The sequence below is a fragment of the Lissotriton vulgaris genome, chromosome 3_1, assembly GCF_964263255.1.
Source record: "Lissotriton vulgaris chromosome 3_1, aLisVul1.2, whole genome shotgun sequence".
NCBI lineage: Eukaryota > Metazoa > Chordata > Amphibia > Caudata > Salamandridae > Lissotriton > Lissotriton vulgaris.
Window position 1 is genome coordinate 418511446 of NC_141689.1, and position 16638 is coordinate 418528083.

A 16638-nucleotide genomic window follows, 5' to 3' on the forward strand; every position below is an offset into this window, starting at 1 on the left:
TATTTAATGTTTTTTCAAGCTTTCGTTTGCTTTAACAAAGTAACTTGTTCGAAAGGCCTTGTAAGTTTTAAGGCCTGATAGCATTGATAGCTGAAGTTGAAATACCTGCCCCTGTCTCTTTCATTAATGCGACATATATCACAGTAGCTATGATACTATGGGCCCGATGTAGGTAATTAGTATTTACCGATTCGTAAATAACGAATTTTACTGATTCGGTATTTACAAATCGGTTAATGCTCTGTAGGTATTTTTACCGATTTTTTTACAGACACCCTGTTACAACCCTGATTCTGGCTTGTGTGCCATGTGACACACATACATGCCCTTAGGGCATGTATGTGTGCCACATGGCACAGGTGTACATGCACAGATGTGCATGTACACAGAATTCGTTATTTACCATGCAATAGTATTACATGGTAAATAACTAATTCTTAGGAGCCTGTGGCACTGTTGCCAGTGCCACCTACATATAGATTTACCAATTCGGTAAATTTACAGAATGAGTATTTTACAGAATCGGTAAATTTACCGAATCAGTAAAGTTACCGATTCTGTAAAATATAGGCCCCCTACATCTCAATCACCAAATACCGGTCGGTAACGACCGAAATCGGCTGTTAACGACCGGTGTTGACCTACATCTGGCCCTATATGTGCCCAACTGCTTCACATACCATATACACTCTATACGAGAAGGCACAGACTCCTATGTGTCTGGACTGGAAGACTGTAATCTATCGGGGTAGTTCTTGATTCAGTTAGGGGTGGTGAAGTGGAGCTTGTGCTATCATACTGATAAATAACCTTTTATATTTAATACGGCTTGATTGACACCTAGTGGCAGCTCTACTTTGTAGCATTTAGAGCTACAGTACACACTGACTAAAGCAGCCATGTCGAATACTGCCATTTGGACCCTCTGGTTAATGTCATAATGGCAGCACTAGGGGATTTGCATCATTAGATTATTCTCTTAAGGGTTCAAGAAACAATTCAAAGGTCACACAAATGCCAATGTACCTCAGTCAGTTCAAACTAAGCATGGGCGAATTTTGCGAATCTCGCGTTCGCGAATTTTGCGGATTTGCGAACTCGCAATCCGCAAAATCAGCGAATTCTCGCGAATTTGCGGATTTTTTTTGTGTGTGTTCGCGCGGGTTTCTGCCAGTTCGCGAGGGTTTTGTACAATTTCGCAAACGCGAACTTACCTGTCGGGTCGCAAGTTTTGCGAACTTGTTGTTTCTACGTGTCCAGCCTGTTTGGGACATTCTTCTTCATCACTGCCACTCTCTGTCACCACTGCCACTCTCTGACTACTCATGCCACCCTCTGGCCCACCCATGCCACCCTCTGTTTCATCACCGCACCCTCTGGTTGTCCAGTGTACATTATTTTCGGCAAAGCAAAGCACACCTTCCCTGCCTCAAGTGACCTGAATTAATTTGGGGCTGATTAATGTGTCACAGAATATTTTTTTAGCTGGCACCTGCTTCCTTAGTGCTTCCTGATTAGTGATCTTTTGCACTTGCTAAGTGCTTTCATTGTTGCAAAATTAGTTACAACACCTGCCCTGCCCCAACTGACAATAATGAATTAGGGGCTGATTAATGTGTCTCTGGATTTGAACTTCCAGCCTGGCTCCTGCTTGTCTGCCTTAGCTGTAATTCAGGACCTTTGTGTAACTATTCTGAGGGTCAGAGCAGGGTCACATAATAGTTGCAAGTAGGCAACTGAACTCTGGAGGGGCCCCTCAGGAAGCACTACAAGAAATGGCTACTAATGATGAGCTTGAACTTTTGAACCTGGGGCCTCATTTATGACTTTTTGCCGCAGGGAAGCGCAGCAGGCCTTCCTGCTGCGCTTCCCTACGGCAAAAGAAAAGGGCAGAAATGCGCCGTATCTATAAGATACGGCGCATTCCTGTCCTTTTCCCCTCCGCCGGCGCACAATGGGCTGCCTGCGCCAGCGCAGGTCACCCTTGCACAATGGTGCAAGGGTGCCTGCGTTGCGGGGAAGATTATTTTTGTACAGGAAGGGAAACCTTTCTGTACAAAAATAATCACAAGAGGCTTTTCCTCTTTCTATGTGTGCTGTAGAATGCAGCACACATAGAAAAAGGAAATACGAGGAGAAATAAAGATATTTCTCCCTGTTGCGCCTCCCTTACGCCTCCCCTGGGGAGGCGTAAGCTTTTGGCACTGCTTCAGAGTTACAATTTCTCGTAAATCTGGGGCAGTGTCAAAAGGCCATGGGTGTTGCTGGGAACGCCCCCAGCAACACCCATTGCACGCCCCTTTAACGCAGTACACTGCGTTAAAGGGACTGATATTTATCAGGCAGCAGTACGCCACAAAAACTGGCGTACTGCTGCCTGATAAATACCACGCAGGCTTCTGCGCCATGGAACTTCATAAAAAGTGAAGTTCCGATGGCGCAAGGGGCCTCATAAATGAGGCCCCTGGTAAGTAGTTTCAGTTTTGCTAAAATCGTATTTCTGCAATTTAGCGCTTATTCGCGGGGCGCGAAGTTGAACTGGGAAGCCGCAAACTCACGCGAACAGTGCGAGCAAGCCATAAAATCCGCTGCTCGCGGATTTGCGGATTTTGCGGGAAATTCGCGAATCTCGCGGATTGCGAATTTACCGAAAATCCGCAAAATCCGCGAGCGGAACGGATTTTCCGCCCATGCTTAGTTCAAACTCATCATTTCTCTCTGCCAGAATAGACCCACACAGTCTAAAAAAACTGTAGCAAATTGTATTCTAATGGCAGCTCTTATTTTGAAGTTGGATCGATTAGATGACAGCAAAAATAGCTTAAAGTACCTGACATATAAGGAAACTCCATAAAATATATTATATATTGAATCATCTGTTTATTTATATGACGGTAGCCACTTATTTATGTATTGTCTGCTAAATTATGATAGTTTCTTATTTTTATTATTATTGCTAGTATTTTTATTATTTAAAGTAGGTTCGCTATAAAAAGTAGCAGTGGTGATTACAGTGTTGGAAATAGAAGTTCCAGTAATAGTTGGATGAAACAAACATTATAAAGCAAGCCCTAAAATAAATCATAGCATATAGTCATCCTTTTTCTAATGGATGAAACAGGATCAGGTTGCACCTGGAGGAGCTTGTCACAGGAAAAAAGGCACAGAAGGAGGAAATGCAGTTGGAAATGGGCGGGATTAAACTGATGTCTAGGGCCGCTTCACGGAACTTATCTGAGACAAAATCCTAAACTTACTACTTTTGGTATTCACAGAAGGCATTTAGTAGTAGTAAAGTTAGGATTCCCAACTGTACTACTCCTAAATCCCTTTTGTGAATACCGAAAGTCATAAAGTTAGGATTTTGTCTCAGTTTAGTAGTAGTAAAGTTAGGAATCCTAACTTTACTACTACTAAATGCCTTCTGTGAATATCAAAAGTAGTAAGTTTAGGATTTTTTCTCTGATTACTTTTGTGAATTGGGCCCATCGTGTTTATCCCCCTGGAGGCCCCTAGGGGGATTACTTGTATCATGCGGTAGTTGCACAACCGGGAATCATGGGCAGTGGAACTATCACAAAAAAAGAAAGCGAGAGAAAAAGGATGGGGGGTTGTTTTTTTTTGTGTGTGGACATGCACACACATCCGTGTTATTGTTACTGTAATATCCCGCTTCGCACCGAATGTCCGTGCTGACAGAGCCCAAGCATTGGAAACCATCATCTCTTGGAAGCACTAGCAATATTAATACATATTCCTTTAATTTCAGAAGAAAAAAAACAAGCAAAGTTATTCTTGGAGTACACTTTCGGTGTGAGAAAGAAGCAGAGCAGCAGACATTCACAATCAAACAATCTATTCCACACCCATGTTTCAACCGCAACACCCGTGACAATGACATCATGCTTCTTCAGGTACAGTTAATGTCCCTTTGTTTAATAAATGTTTAATCCTGTTACTCAGTTTCCTGTAGACCTAATCTTGTCACCATGATCCATAACAGGCAAGGTAAAAAATGTTATCATCCTGTGTTATATCCTAGCTATATTGTAGTTTATGTCATTGGAATCCTTGAAGGATGTTGCAATATAGAATGCTGGTCTTTGGAAACCACAGTTGGAGAAGGGCTGGGCACCTTGCTGGCTGCTCCTGGTGGGGCTGTACTATTGATCTACAATAAATACTCCTAAAACATCTCAACCAGCCTGGAGTGATTACTACAATTTTATGGCGACGAGGACCTCAAAGAACGACACGTGTGTACCTTTCAAGACCATCAATTTCAAGTCTGGAGTATCTGAGAACCTATTCCTCAATTGACAGCTGCAGTTACTCAATTATTGGCACACATCAGCCCCACCAGTGACCCCTACATCAGTCGCCCTCAATGCAACAGTGCCAGCTCCTGTCTCAACTGCAGCTCAAGTCTGTCTCAACTGCAGCTCAAGTCTGTTCCTGCTGTCCTTACAGCGTCTGTTTCAACTGCAGTTCGAATCACAGCATGCTGTTACCACAGCGTCTCAAAAGTCTCTTCATGTTGTTCCTACAACCTGTCTCAACTGCAGCCAAAGCCTATTCATGTTGTACCTGATGATCTTAAAGAACCAATACGTGAAGTCGCACTGGTAATTTGCTGTCCCCCTGCTGCCACCTGGAAGACTCAATCTGTCTACAGTCTCTCCAGCAAGAAACTTCTCAGAGGTGCAACAAGTGTCTACATAGCCTCAAAAAACGTCTAAGGCGCCACATCATACGTATTCATTGCCTCTTCAAGTAAGGTAATCTGTGGCTGCCTGTGTTTCTGCCCCCAGTGAGGGTTAAATGTTTTGTTTGGCGATTGACATTTTGGTTCAAGTTAATCGTGTGCTACTGTGTGTGCTCAAGAGATATACTGCTGACTTTCTAACCTGCTTTATGTGTGTACTTTCGTTGTGCTTAAAGACTTTTTCAAAGAAGTGGGAGTTTGCTTGTGATGCTGCCTCTATCTCGACGTTTGATCAGATGTGTAAGCACGCATGTGTCTGTTCAGGATATTAATGAGGGTACGCTTGTGTTATTCATCAGCTGCGGGACTTTCATTGTTATAAAATTGGATTTGACAAATCACGTTTATTTTGTCAGCTTTTCAAGCCAACTGCTATGTCTCCCTGCCTGCAATGTTGGGCAGTAATGTTAAAATTTACAAGCATTTTGAAATGTTTTTTACATTGAGGCCAATATAAAAGGAAAAAAAGTTACGCTGCGCAGTTGAACCGCTGGTGTTTTTCGAATTTATACACAGCGCTTTACCTTTGCTGTGTGCTCCTGTGATGCCTCATGGTCTTCATCTGTGATGCCTGCTTGGCAAGTCCCATGTTTGGAAGCACGGTGATGCCAGGAGCCATCTAGTGTGGTGTCACCAGTGCGTGCCGCCATCTTGAGGTTGGCGTGTTTCTCATTTGCAACATCTCTTTGTGCCAGCCACGACGTTTGTCATTGCAATAAAGTTTTCCTTCAAGAACTCCCCTGCACAGTCTCTCTGTCACGTCTTCTTGAGTTTTCGGCACTTCTCTTCCCTCGCGTGGATTTCTTCAAAAGACATCGGTTCGACGTAGCGGACCAAAGACATTGGATCGCCGTAGCGGACCATTGTCTTTCACAACAGGTTCTGTTTCCCTTTCTTAATTCTACCTGCTGCCCCTGCTGCTTCTGCATTGGTTTTGGGTGCTGGACTTTGTGAATGACACAATTTTAACACTATCTTAGCGCATAATAATGTTTAAGCTCTGTTGTATTGTGTAATAACTCAAAACTGTGTATTTTGTATTGTACAACATATCTTCTACACGTTTGTGTCTGCTGAGCCTTCATTTTCCATTATGGGTTTACTTCCTACATGGGACGATACTCTCCGTCCTTTGTTTCAGGGGCTTGAATTTGGGGTTTAGTCCCTCTTTCCTTGTTCTCCAGTGTTCACATTATGATGCGTGGTTAACCTTATTCATGGTTAGGTGATGTGCACAACTATAGACTTTTACACAGGGACTTCTTTCTCGTTTTGTTCAATCAATCAATCAATCAATCAATCAATCAGACAACTTATATAGCGCGCTACTCACCAGGAAGGGTCTCAAGACGCTGGGAGGGAGGGGTCCATTACTGCTCGAAAAGCCACGTCTTGAGTTGCTTCCTGAAGGAGAGATGGTCGTGGGTCAGCCCTAGGTGGATGGGGATGGAGTTCCATGTCCACATAGGAGCGCGCCCTATGCAAATGAGGGAATTTCATTGACTGTCCTGCCCGCGCCATATTAAAGACGCAGGGAGAGAGGCAAAGAAACCCTCAGGTGGCACACTGACAGTGTACCATTTAAGTGTGGTGCACTGTCTGTGCGTCCCCTAATGGCAGCCTTCTGGCAGGGAGAAAAGGGGTTACATGGACCCACCACACATCCCCTTGCAGGCAGGTGCAGTCACTGACTACACCCGCCTCCAAAGAGATCTCTATTCCCCTGTAAAAGTACAGGCGGGTGCCGCCTGCACTGTGAAAAGAGAGCAGCTTCTCTGTATTTTCACATGAATGCGCTGCCCTGGAGTTGCCGCAGCCGCCATCTTCTTTCCACCGTTGCGTGGGCAAAGTCAGGTCTACTGAAAAATGAATATCCTTTGTGTTCTCTGTTGTGTGTTGTCGTGCCAGATCAAATATTGCTTCCCGTAGGAGAAAGTTGCCAAAATAAACCAAGAACGCTCTTAGATATTTCTCTGTTGAATGTGAACGTTTGTTTAAGGTAAGTGGAAAGCGACGAGCCCGCTGAACCTCTCTGTCCCAATCCCATGTGGTCAGTTCCGGGAAAGATTCTTTAAATAGGTAGATCATATAGCCCCTGGGATTGTTCCCCTCAACTCCCTCCGGAATTACCAATAGGCGTAGATTGTTCCTCCGGGCCCTATTTTCCAGATCTTCTACTTTCATCATTAGGTCTCGAACGATTCCTTCGTGTTCTTTTCCTTGTTCCTGGAGGACAGAAACATCCTTTTCAAGATTCTCGGTCCGTAGCTCCACAGACGCCATTCTATCTGAGATTTCGAGACAGGTTTGACCCACTTTATTGATGGCGCCTTGAAGTTTCTTATTATCAGATGCCACGATGTCTCGAAATTTCATAATTGAGTTAAATATGTCGCCCAAAGAAGGTTCAGCTTAAGCTCCCCTTTCATCAGGTGGTTTGTGCATGTCCATATTTGTATCTCTTGGTGGATTGTATTTTAAATTTAATTTTGACTCGGACTTTGAAGTTCCTTGTGTTGATGGGTTTCTGTGACGATGATCGATCTGATCTGTATTGTTGCCTTGATCGGTCGTATCTTCATCTATTAGATTATAGTGTCTCCTTTGTCTTCTTTTCTTTTTATCTTGCTATAAATTGTATGAGTATTAAACCACTTGGTTAGCTACCGTTTGTCCGTGTTACCCTTTTCACCGTTGCTCGTCGCCTCGTTGCTTGTCGATCAGTCAGGACACTGTGCGCTGTATTCTGTCAGCTCCGAAGTTTTTGATTGAAGCTTGAAAGTTGAAGCCGTCTGATCTATCCAGGTCCCGGACTCAGAACACATCAACGGTACGGCTCCTTCACTTCCCCTGCTCCTTCTTTTGATCGCTGGATTATCTCATGCCAGACTTTCACCGTTTTTCTTTAACCGGGTTACCATATCACCAGGTTGTGGATTACCTCCTGGGCGGCAGCGCTCTGCATCATAGCATACAGGGGTCTAGACCTTGCAGAGCTCAGCTTGCTGCTCCGATCACACCTACGCCATCTTGCCTCCCCCATCTTGCCTCCCCAACTCTTTACCCCTTTCGAACAACAGGGAGCTACCGTATATCTTCAAAATCCTGCCAGACTGAAGATTATTTACAATGGTGTTACCAGAAGTTTCATCAGTGAAATTCAGGCGCAAACTTACCTAGAGGAGATTACTGGAAATAGCGACGGCAAAGATAAACTTAAAAAAGGGAAAAAAGCATAAATAGTTTATATCTAAATATTAATCAACAGGGCACTTACGGCATGAGGCGAAAGTCATTTTGAGTAAGGGAGAGGGAGTGGTGGCCACATAGATTGCATATACAGAGGTTATGTTTGTGCCTACTGAGGATAAACAATTAGCATCGCCTTAAAAGTACAATTACTCCTCCACTCCCCTAGCAACAGGGGTCAGGACGTGGAGATGCCAGATGCAAACTAATCACATGATGCCCACAACCTGGTTACTAGGGAACCAGATAGCCTCACAAGATGGTGGAGGGGGGTGGGGAGGTGTCGGGGAGGGGGCAATCGTAGAGGAATTTTAGGGAGTGGGGGCGGGGCCACCAAACAGGCAACAAAGCAAGTCAGAAGCTATGACTTCGCATAATAGCAAAAAAGTGGAAATCAAATATATAAAATAATTCTCTTAACATCTATAAATGGCTAAAATTAAAATATTGACCGTCAACATTTGTGGGCTCAACGATGCTAGAAAAAGACAAAAAATAGCGATTGGTCTTTAATCAATAAAGACAGATATGGTTTGTCTTCAAGAGACCCATGTCGAGGGGTCCCAAAGACATCAATTAAGAAATTTGGGTTATTTATTAGTTGTAGCTACAACACAGGCAAATAAAACCTGCGGGGTTGCTATTTTGGCACGTGGTGGTGGAGTCCGCTTTACAAGATCTGCTGCAGACTCTTGTGGCAGATGAGCAATTGCTGAGGGCCAATGTACCATGGGGAAAAAGTTCACAATTTGCTCAGTATATGGCAGCATTATTGACGATCCTGAATTATTACTATTCTTGTCTAACGAACTCGCACATTGGCCGGTACCATGGTTAGGTGCGGCGATTTTAATCTTAACCTCCCAACAAATTGGTCCTCTGGTCATAATTTTGAATATCAAGGTCGGAACCCGAAAACTTTTAAAGCCCTGGAATCACTGTGTCATACTCATGGGCTAGCAGATTGCTGGGAGAACAAACACCCCAATAACACTGGCTATACTTTTTATTCCCATCCCCATCAAAAACTGACCAGACTGGATTATTTTTTTGTCTCACACACCATTGTATCTGGCTGCTCAATAGACCAGCTACCTAGGGTTCTCTCTGACCACAATCCTTTAATAATTAGCACCAATATAGGCACGATACAATCCAATCGTAATTTATGGACTTTCGAAAGAGCTTTATTGCGTAATGATAAATATTGTAGTCATATGGAGAAGTGGATTCCAGAATTTTTAAAGTTTAATATGGGTAGTGCCCTCTGGAGGTGGTCTGGGACGCATTGAAAGCAGGTATAAGGGGTGAAACTCTTAGATTTTCCATTAACAACAATAAAGAAGAAAAACAAAAGCTAACAATCCTACAGGAAAGCCTAATTAGAAGGGAAGAAGACCTAGCTAGAGCAGTGCAAGATGGAGACAATGTAGAAAGGGTCTTAATATCTGAAATATTTACCACCAAAGCAATCTGTAAAGCTACAGTGAATAGGGAAAAAATCTACGAATTAAGTGAGCGGGTGGGCCGTCAATTAGCTATTCGTATTAGACAGCAGAACTCAGACAATACGATTAAAGCAATTAGGGAACCAATCCAACTCATGACCCCAATGAAATCAGGGAAGCTTTTAAGCGGTAATACTCAGACCTATATACGGAGATGGGTAATTGTCAGGATAATATCGAGGAATATCTAGAATTAGTCACACGGCCAGCTTACCTCAATCTGATCAAGATATTCTCTCGAACATTCCAGATTGGATAGAAATTTTGCTCTCAATTAATAGTCTTCCGTCGGGTAAAGCAACAGGGCTAGATGGAATCCCCGCTGAATTCTATGCCAGATTTAGCAATACATTGAAAGATATTCTAACCAATTTAATGATTCATATCTTTCAAGGAGGACGCCCTCCAGCATCTTGGGCCCGGGCGAAAATTATCGTTTTTGCCAAAAAAATAAAGACCCAACGGAACTTGGGGCATATAGACCAATCACATTGATTAACAACGATTCCAAAATATATTCTAAATTATTAGCCAGTAGATTGTCGCCACTAATCCATAAAATTGTATCTGTTAGGCAACATGGATGTGTCCCAGGGAGATCAACCACAGACCATATCCAGAGGGTGATCACCCTTTTTGACATGGCAAAAGTAGCAGGAGACCCTATGGCCCTGATACTATTAGATGCAGAAAAAGCATTCGATAGGGTCTCCTGGCAGTATCTATGGACGGCCATGTCAAAAAGTGGGATCGGTGACCAGTTTATCAAAGCTGTCAGGCGATGTACACCACCCCTGAAGCAGTGGTAATGGTAAATGGGGACATTTCAGATACCATCAATGTGACTATAGGTACAAGGCAGGGTTGCCCTTTGCTCCCCACTACTATTTGCTATTTTTATTGATCCTTTGATCTCGAGACTAGAAACAAACCAATATATACAACCCATGAAAACATCCAGTGTTGAAACGAAGACATTGGCTTTTGCCGACGATATCTCAATAGTCACAGCCGATCCTAAGGCAGCAGTTAAACAAATGGAAAAAGAAGCGAAAAAGTTTGGTGCTATTTCAGGCTATAAATTGAATCAAACCAAAACTCAGATTATAATCAATAGCCAAATTAACTATTCGGATGATAGGTTGGTAGACAATGCAGTATATCTCCGTGTCAATATCACCTCCAATCTAAACAATCTAGTAAGCCTTAATTTGAACCAACTTCTAAAAAAGACTGAAAAAAACCTAATTAGCCTGCATAATCTGCATCTGATAATCATAGGAATATGTAATCTTATTAAAATGCTATTCTTTCCAAAATTTCTGTATTTTTTTCGCACACTCTGTTTAAATTTCGACTTATCAATATTTAAAGATATTGATAATATTTTCACTCGCTTCATCTGGGGATATGGAAGAACACGTAGAGCCCAAAGATTTATTATATTACCAAGGGAAAGAGGTGGTCTGACGCTTCCCAACTTTAAAATCTATTGGTGGGCTACTATTCTTAAATACAGTGGAGCTCTCTTAACCCCCAGGCAAGAGTCCAATTTAGATAGGTTAGTCCCAACCCCACAGGAAATCATCCTTGGTAAAGAGACAAGCGATGTGGAGGCTAACTTATGACTGTCAATATATCGTGTTGAACCACGTGCGAAAACTGTCGGGACTCGGTAGGTTTTCGTACTATACCCCTCTAGATAGTAATACAAATCTCCCAGAGATTTATTCCGATCAATGTATGACACGATGGGTCAGATCGCGAATCCCACAATTCGGCTCCCTATTTGACTGTATGGGTTTCTGCTCTTTCGATTCCCTAAAAACGAAATTTGGGTTACAAACGCGTGACTTCTATAAATATCTACAAGTTAGGGATTACATTGTTAAAAAGGTGGGGTGGCAGTATGGCCATGAATAAAATTCTAGCACTTGAAACAGTGCTGCGCACAGAAAGGGTTAAAATTGGTGAAATCTATAAAGATCTGGTTATAAGTCTTCCAGACGACTTAGATAAACATAACCTACATTGGCAAAACAAATTAGATATAACAGAAACCCTTACGCAAAAAGCACTAGAAAACTCAAATTGTTTATTAATGTCAACCAAACTACAAGCCCAATTTTACAAGACGTTTTTCCAACTCTATTATACACCAGAGAGAATATCTAAATGGAGCACAGGTAAAGGCACTCTATGTCCTCGATGTTCAAAGCACGAAGCAGATCTGGTACATATGCTGGCCACATGTCAAACCCTAAGTACTATCAGACAAGATATATCTGTTTTTATCAGGAATTTTTTAGAGTACAATTGAGATCACAACAGCTGAAATAATACTAGGGGTAGATAAGAACGCCAGACCCGCCAACATGCAGGGATTGCTGTTTATCTCAATGGCGGTACTTAGAATCTGCTTAACTTCTGCATGGTTGGACTCGTACCCGCCTACATTTCAGCAATGAAGCGCACGACTCTTGGCCACCTATAGCCTGGAAATAGCCATATACAAACATAAGGCCCTAAAAAAGAAAAGAAAAGGTTTAGAATTATGGTATCCGGTTACACAGTTTATCGAGAGATCGGATGTTTAATGCTGATTAACTGCAATAACAGAAAGGTTTCTTTTTCTTTGTATGTATTTTTGCTTTTCCAGTGCGTTTCTTGCTTACCTTTTTTTTTTGGTTTTGCTTTATATATAATATTCTTGATTATATATTATTGCCTGTATTGTGGGATTGTTTTAGTGTCGGGTGGGGTGGGTGGGATTATACTGTAAAAAAATCTTCAATAAAGAATTGTCAAAAAAAAAAAAAAAAAGAATGCGCTGCTCTGGGAACAGCGTGAGTTCGCGGCTGCTCAGGGGGCAGCACATGCATCCTATAGGGTGGGTGCATTGTCATTGTTTGCACCCAGGCACACTTTGTAAAAGGTACGCTGGGCGAAACAATGACAATGCGCAATATTACCCCTGGGAGCCTTGCCCGTTTGACCCCGCCCTGTCCACCTTTGTAGAATGCAGCGATCTTCTCGCCTTATGCCACGATGTTGGACAGATTAGCAAAAGGCCCAGTAGTATGTTTCATGTTCATGCCGACTGTAGCGCGTGTGATGAGGGGATTCTTTCTTGTCCTCTCGTTGTGAGAGCAGAGGCCATTGTTATCCCCTTAATTTCCTAAGAGTATGCAATTGTGTGAAATCAACTGGAAGCATTGCTTGTTGACCACGTCCCATCCACCTTAGTAGTATGTAGTGGCCTTCCCGCCTTTTGCCACGATGATGGACAGCTTACCAAAAGGCTCTGCAGTGAGTTTTCCAGCAATTGCCTGTGAGAAGTGGGTTCTTTCTCGTCCTCTCGTAGTGAGAGCAGAGTTTATGGTTCTCCCTTTACCTACTATGAGTATACAATTGTGCGAAATCACCTAAAAGCCTTGCCCATTTGGCCCTGCGCGTCCACCTTAGTAGCATGCAGTGCTCTTCCCACCTTTTGCCAGGATTTAGGACAGCTTACCAAAGGCACCGAAGCACATTTTCTACCCCTTGTAGTGGCTTTGGCGAGTGAGTTCTTTGTTGTCCTCTCGTAGTGTGAGCAGAGTTCATGGTTCTCCCTTTAAATTACTACGAGTACGCAATGTGCAAAATTACCTAGAAGCCCTGCCTGTTTAGCCCCCATACTGTCCTCTTTAGTAGTATGCAGTGGTATTCTCTTCTCTTGCTAGGATGATGGACAGCTTAACAAAAGGTTCGCAGCACGTTTCCCAACAAACGAAGTGCCTGTGATGATAGGGTTATTTTCTTGTCTTTTTGTGGTGAGAGCAGAATCCACGGTTCTCCCTTTGAATTACTACAAGTATGAAAATGTATGAAATCACCTGGAAGCCTTGCTGGTTTGGCCACACCCCATCCACTGCAAGGAGTATGCAGTGGTCTTCCTGCCTTTCTAAACAATGATAGACAGCTTACCAAAAGGCCTTGTGGCGCGTTTCCCACCAATTGCCTGTGATGAGTGGGTTTTTCCATGTCTTCTCATGGTGAGAATAGAGTTCGTAATTCTCCTTTTAAATTAATAGAAGTATGCAAACATGCACTATTACCCGTTTGGCACCGCTTGTCCACTTTAGTAGTATGCAGTGGTCTTTCCGCCTTTTTCCAGAACGATGAACATCTTACGAAATAGCTCCACAGCGCATTTTTTTGTGATTGTAGTGCCTTTGATAAGTGGGTTCTTTCTTGCCATCTCATAGTGAGAGCAGAATCCAAAGAATGCGCCTTGTTGCGCCATATTTAAAAAGTGATGCATCTAGGTAGATGCGTCACTTTTTAAACCCCTGCGCCACATTATACCTGCGTCAGGTATAATGTATGCAGAGGGGGCGTTTCCCCGCATAAAGCCTCATAATAGTGACGCAGTGAAATCTATGAGATTTCACTGCGTCACTTTTAGGATGCTGTTGCGTCAAAATCTTGCGCCTGCCTCACAGAAGGCGTAAGACTGACGCAAGCCCTTTCACATGGGGCTTTCCCCATGTGAAAGGACGCATTGCTGGAGTTGCGTCACTTTTGTGACACACTCCAGCAATGCGTCACTTTTGCGCTTACAGATACGTCAGAAATACTGACGTATCTGTAAGTCCTTGCGACATGATGCATTATTCATTAAATATGACGCATCATTGGTGTCGCAAGGAGTGTGCAGTGAAAAGTGACGCATCGCTGTTTACACGCAGCGATGCGTCACTTCTCATAAATGAGGCCCCTTGTTTGGTAGAAAGTCACAACTTCGTAGACTTGTTTTCTTTTCTATACCAGGATTCTTGTTATCACAGATTTCTGCATAAAGTAAGAGCGGACAGGAGAGTCGGCAGAAGCGGCCAGGGCCAAGAAAACGAGCGTGGAGAACAACGTAACAAAAAAAGGAGGCAGGGGCAGGGGGTCATGGACAAACAAGAAAACCAAGTAAGCGGAATAACGACCACCCAAAGCAATGGCAATACTATTATAAACCTGGCCAAAATTGATCTAACGGCAGCTGAAACACAACTCCTATCGCTGGGCCTTTCATTTTGTCCGGAATCAAACTTCCACTACACCAAAACCAGGGCTGACGTTTATCAGTACATAAGAAAACTGAAATTGTGTAAATATCACAAACAGGCAAATACTAAGGCTAAATCCAACGTATCATCAGCCAATGTAACGGCCATGCCAAATTTATCTGCAGGTGATTACGACCTACTAAGGGATGTCCAATCTATTGTCAATGTAACGTCAAGCCCTCATACTACCATCCCTTCTCAGGGAAGTCAAGGTAGCCAGCGGGAGTTTCCGTTTCTAAATACCCAAGATATTGACAATATCGGAAACAAAAAACCTGATACTCCATTTAAGAAAAAGTCCAAGTTCGTGCCGATAATGACAAAAGATGCCATCGATGTATTTAATGACATTGTAGCTTCACAAATAAAAAAACTAAATATCAAAATAACAAACTCCAAAAGGAAATTAACTACTCAAGAAAGGAGCTATGGGGCACTAATGGAGAAATAAAAAAGCAAAATATTATCGTAATAAGGAACTCGGATAAGGGGGGAAAACATTGAGCTGTGGCCCCTTAAAGACTATCTAACTGAGGCAGAAAGACAACTGAACGATATACAGTGCTACCATCACAGTACGCCCCTCAAATACAAGCAGATGCAAGATGAACTTTGGAGTAAACTACTAGCCTGGAAGAGCAAAGGACTCCTAAGCTTGGAAGAATTCAAATTTTTAAAAAAGGATTTTCCCAAAACACCTGTAATCTACTTTATACCCAAAATTCGCAAGAACAGAGAACAACCACCAGGACGACCAATCATTGCAGCCTGTGATGGGCCTCTTGAAAACATGTCAAGGTACATAGATTTCTTTCTCCAAGAACATGTACAAAATCTTGAATCATATGTAAAGGATACTGGAGACTTTTTGTGTAAAATTGGTAAAGTGGAATGGCAGGAGGGGTACAAGTTGATTACTCTAGATGTAACATCTTTATATACAGGCATAAGAAACATTGATGGCATCAAAGCAGTAGACTATTTCTTGGCAAGGAGACCTATAGAATACACATCACATAACAAGATGCTTATGGACATGTTGGTCTTCTGTCTCAAACACAATTTCTTCCTTTTCAGAAAACAAATGTTCCGACAAGTACAGGGTGTTGCGATGGGGGCCAGCTTCTCCCCCAGCTACGCCTGCCTTTTTATGGGCTGGTGGGAGGAGCTGGTCCTCCAGAGACAACATGGTGATACATACAAGGACAAGGTTATATCGTGGCTACGGTATATAGACGATCTGATGATGGTATGGAATGGGACTGAGGCGAAGCGGAGGAGTTTATTGCCAAGCTGAATGATAATGACATAACTTTGAATTTCACATCAAATATCAGTAGGGAGCAAATCCCTTTCCTAGATGTCCTTATCAGAATAGAGAATCTTAAGACCGTACCACACTATACAGGAAGGAAACCTCTGGGAACACGTTACTGCACGCAACTAGCGCACATCTAGCCCACCTCATACATAGTATCCCCTACGGGGAAATGCTTAGATTGCGCAGAATATGCAGTAGCGAGACTGAATTGGTCAAAAACCAACAAGCAAGCAAATTGAGATTCATTGAACGAGGTTACAGTGCCAAAACCATTAAAAGTGTGATTCAAAAATCCAGGGCAAGAGCTAGGGAGGATTTGTTGGTACAAATCAACACAGTGTCAAAATCCCAGGAAAAGGAAACATCAACAGTAGATGGGAGCCCTAGACTCATATTAACCTATAACCGTCAGCATAAATCCTTGCGCCAAATAATTAAAAATAATTGGCACATAGTAAAAGATGACCCCGTCATAGGCAATTCACTTCCCGAATATCCAGCCATAACATTCAGAAAGTCAACATCTATGGCAGACATTCTAGTCACTAGCAGTCCAGAATGTAAAAACAATACGGACTGGCTGAGTGCAAGGAAGGGGTTCTACAAATGTATTAGTTGCAAAGCTTGTACATTTGGAACAAATAGAACAACCTACATGACAGCCTTCAGCCCAAAACCTCAAATGATTAAACAACA

At 42.7% G+C, this 16638-nt stretch overlaps 1 protein-coding gene across 1 annotated transcript in view; it reads left to right on the forward strand.

Moving 5' to 3' along the window:
* Positions 1 to 16638, forward strand: part of LOC147726528 (granzyme A-like) — a 359548-nt gene that overhangs the window by 102740 nt on the left and 240170 nt on the right. The window contains exon 3 of the mRNA XM_086962946.1: positions 3770 to 3914. Coding sequence (XP_086819072.1) covers positions 3770 to 3914 — 145 coding nt within the window. The remainder of the gene's footprint in view (positions 1 to 3769; positions 3915 to 16638) is intronic.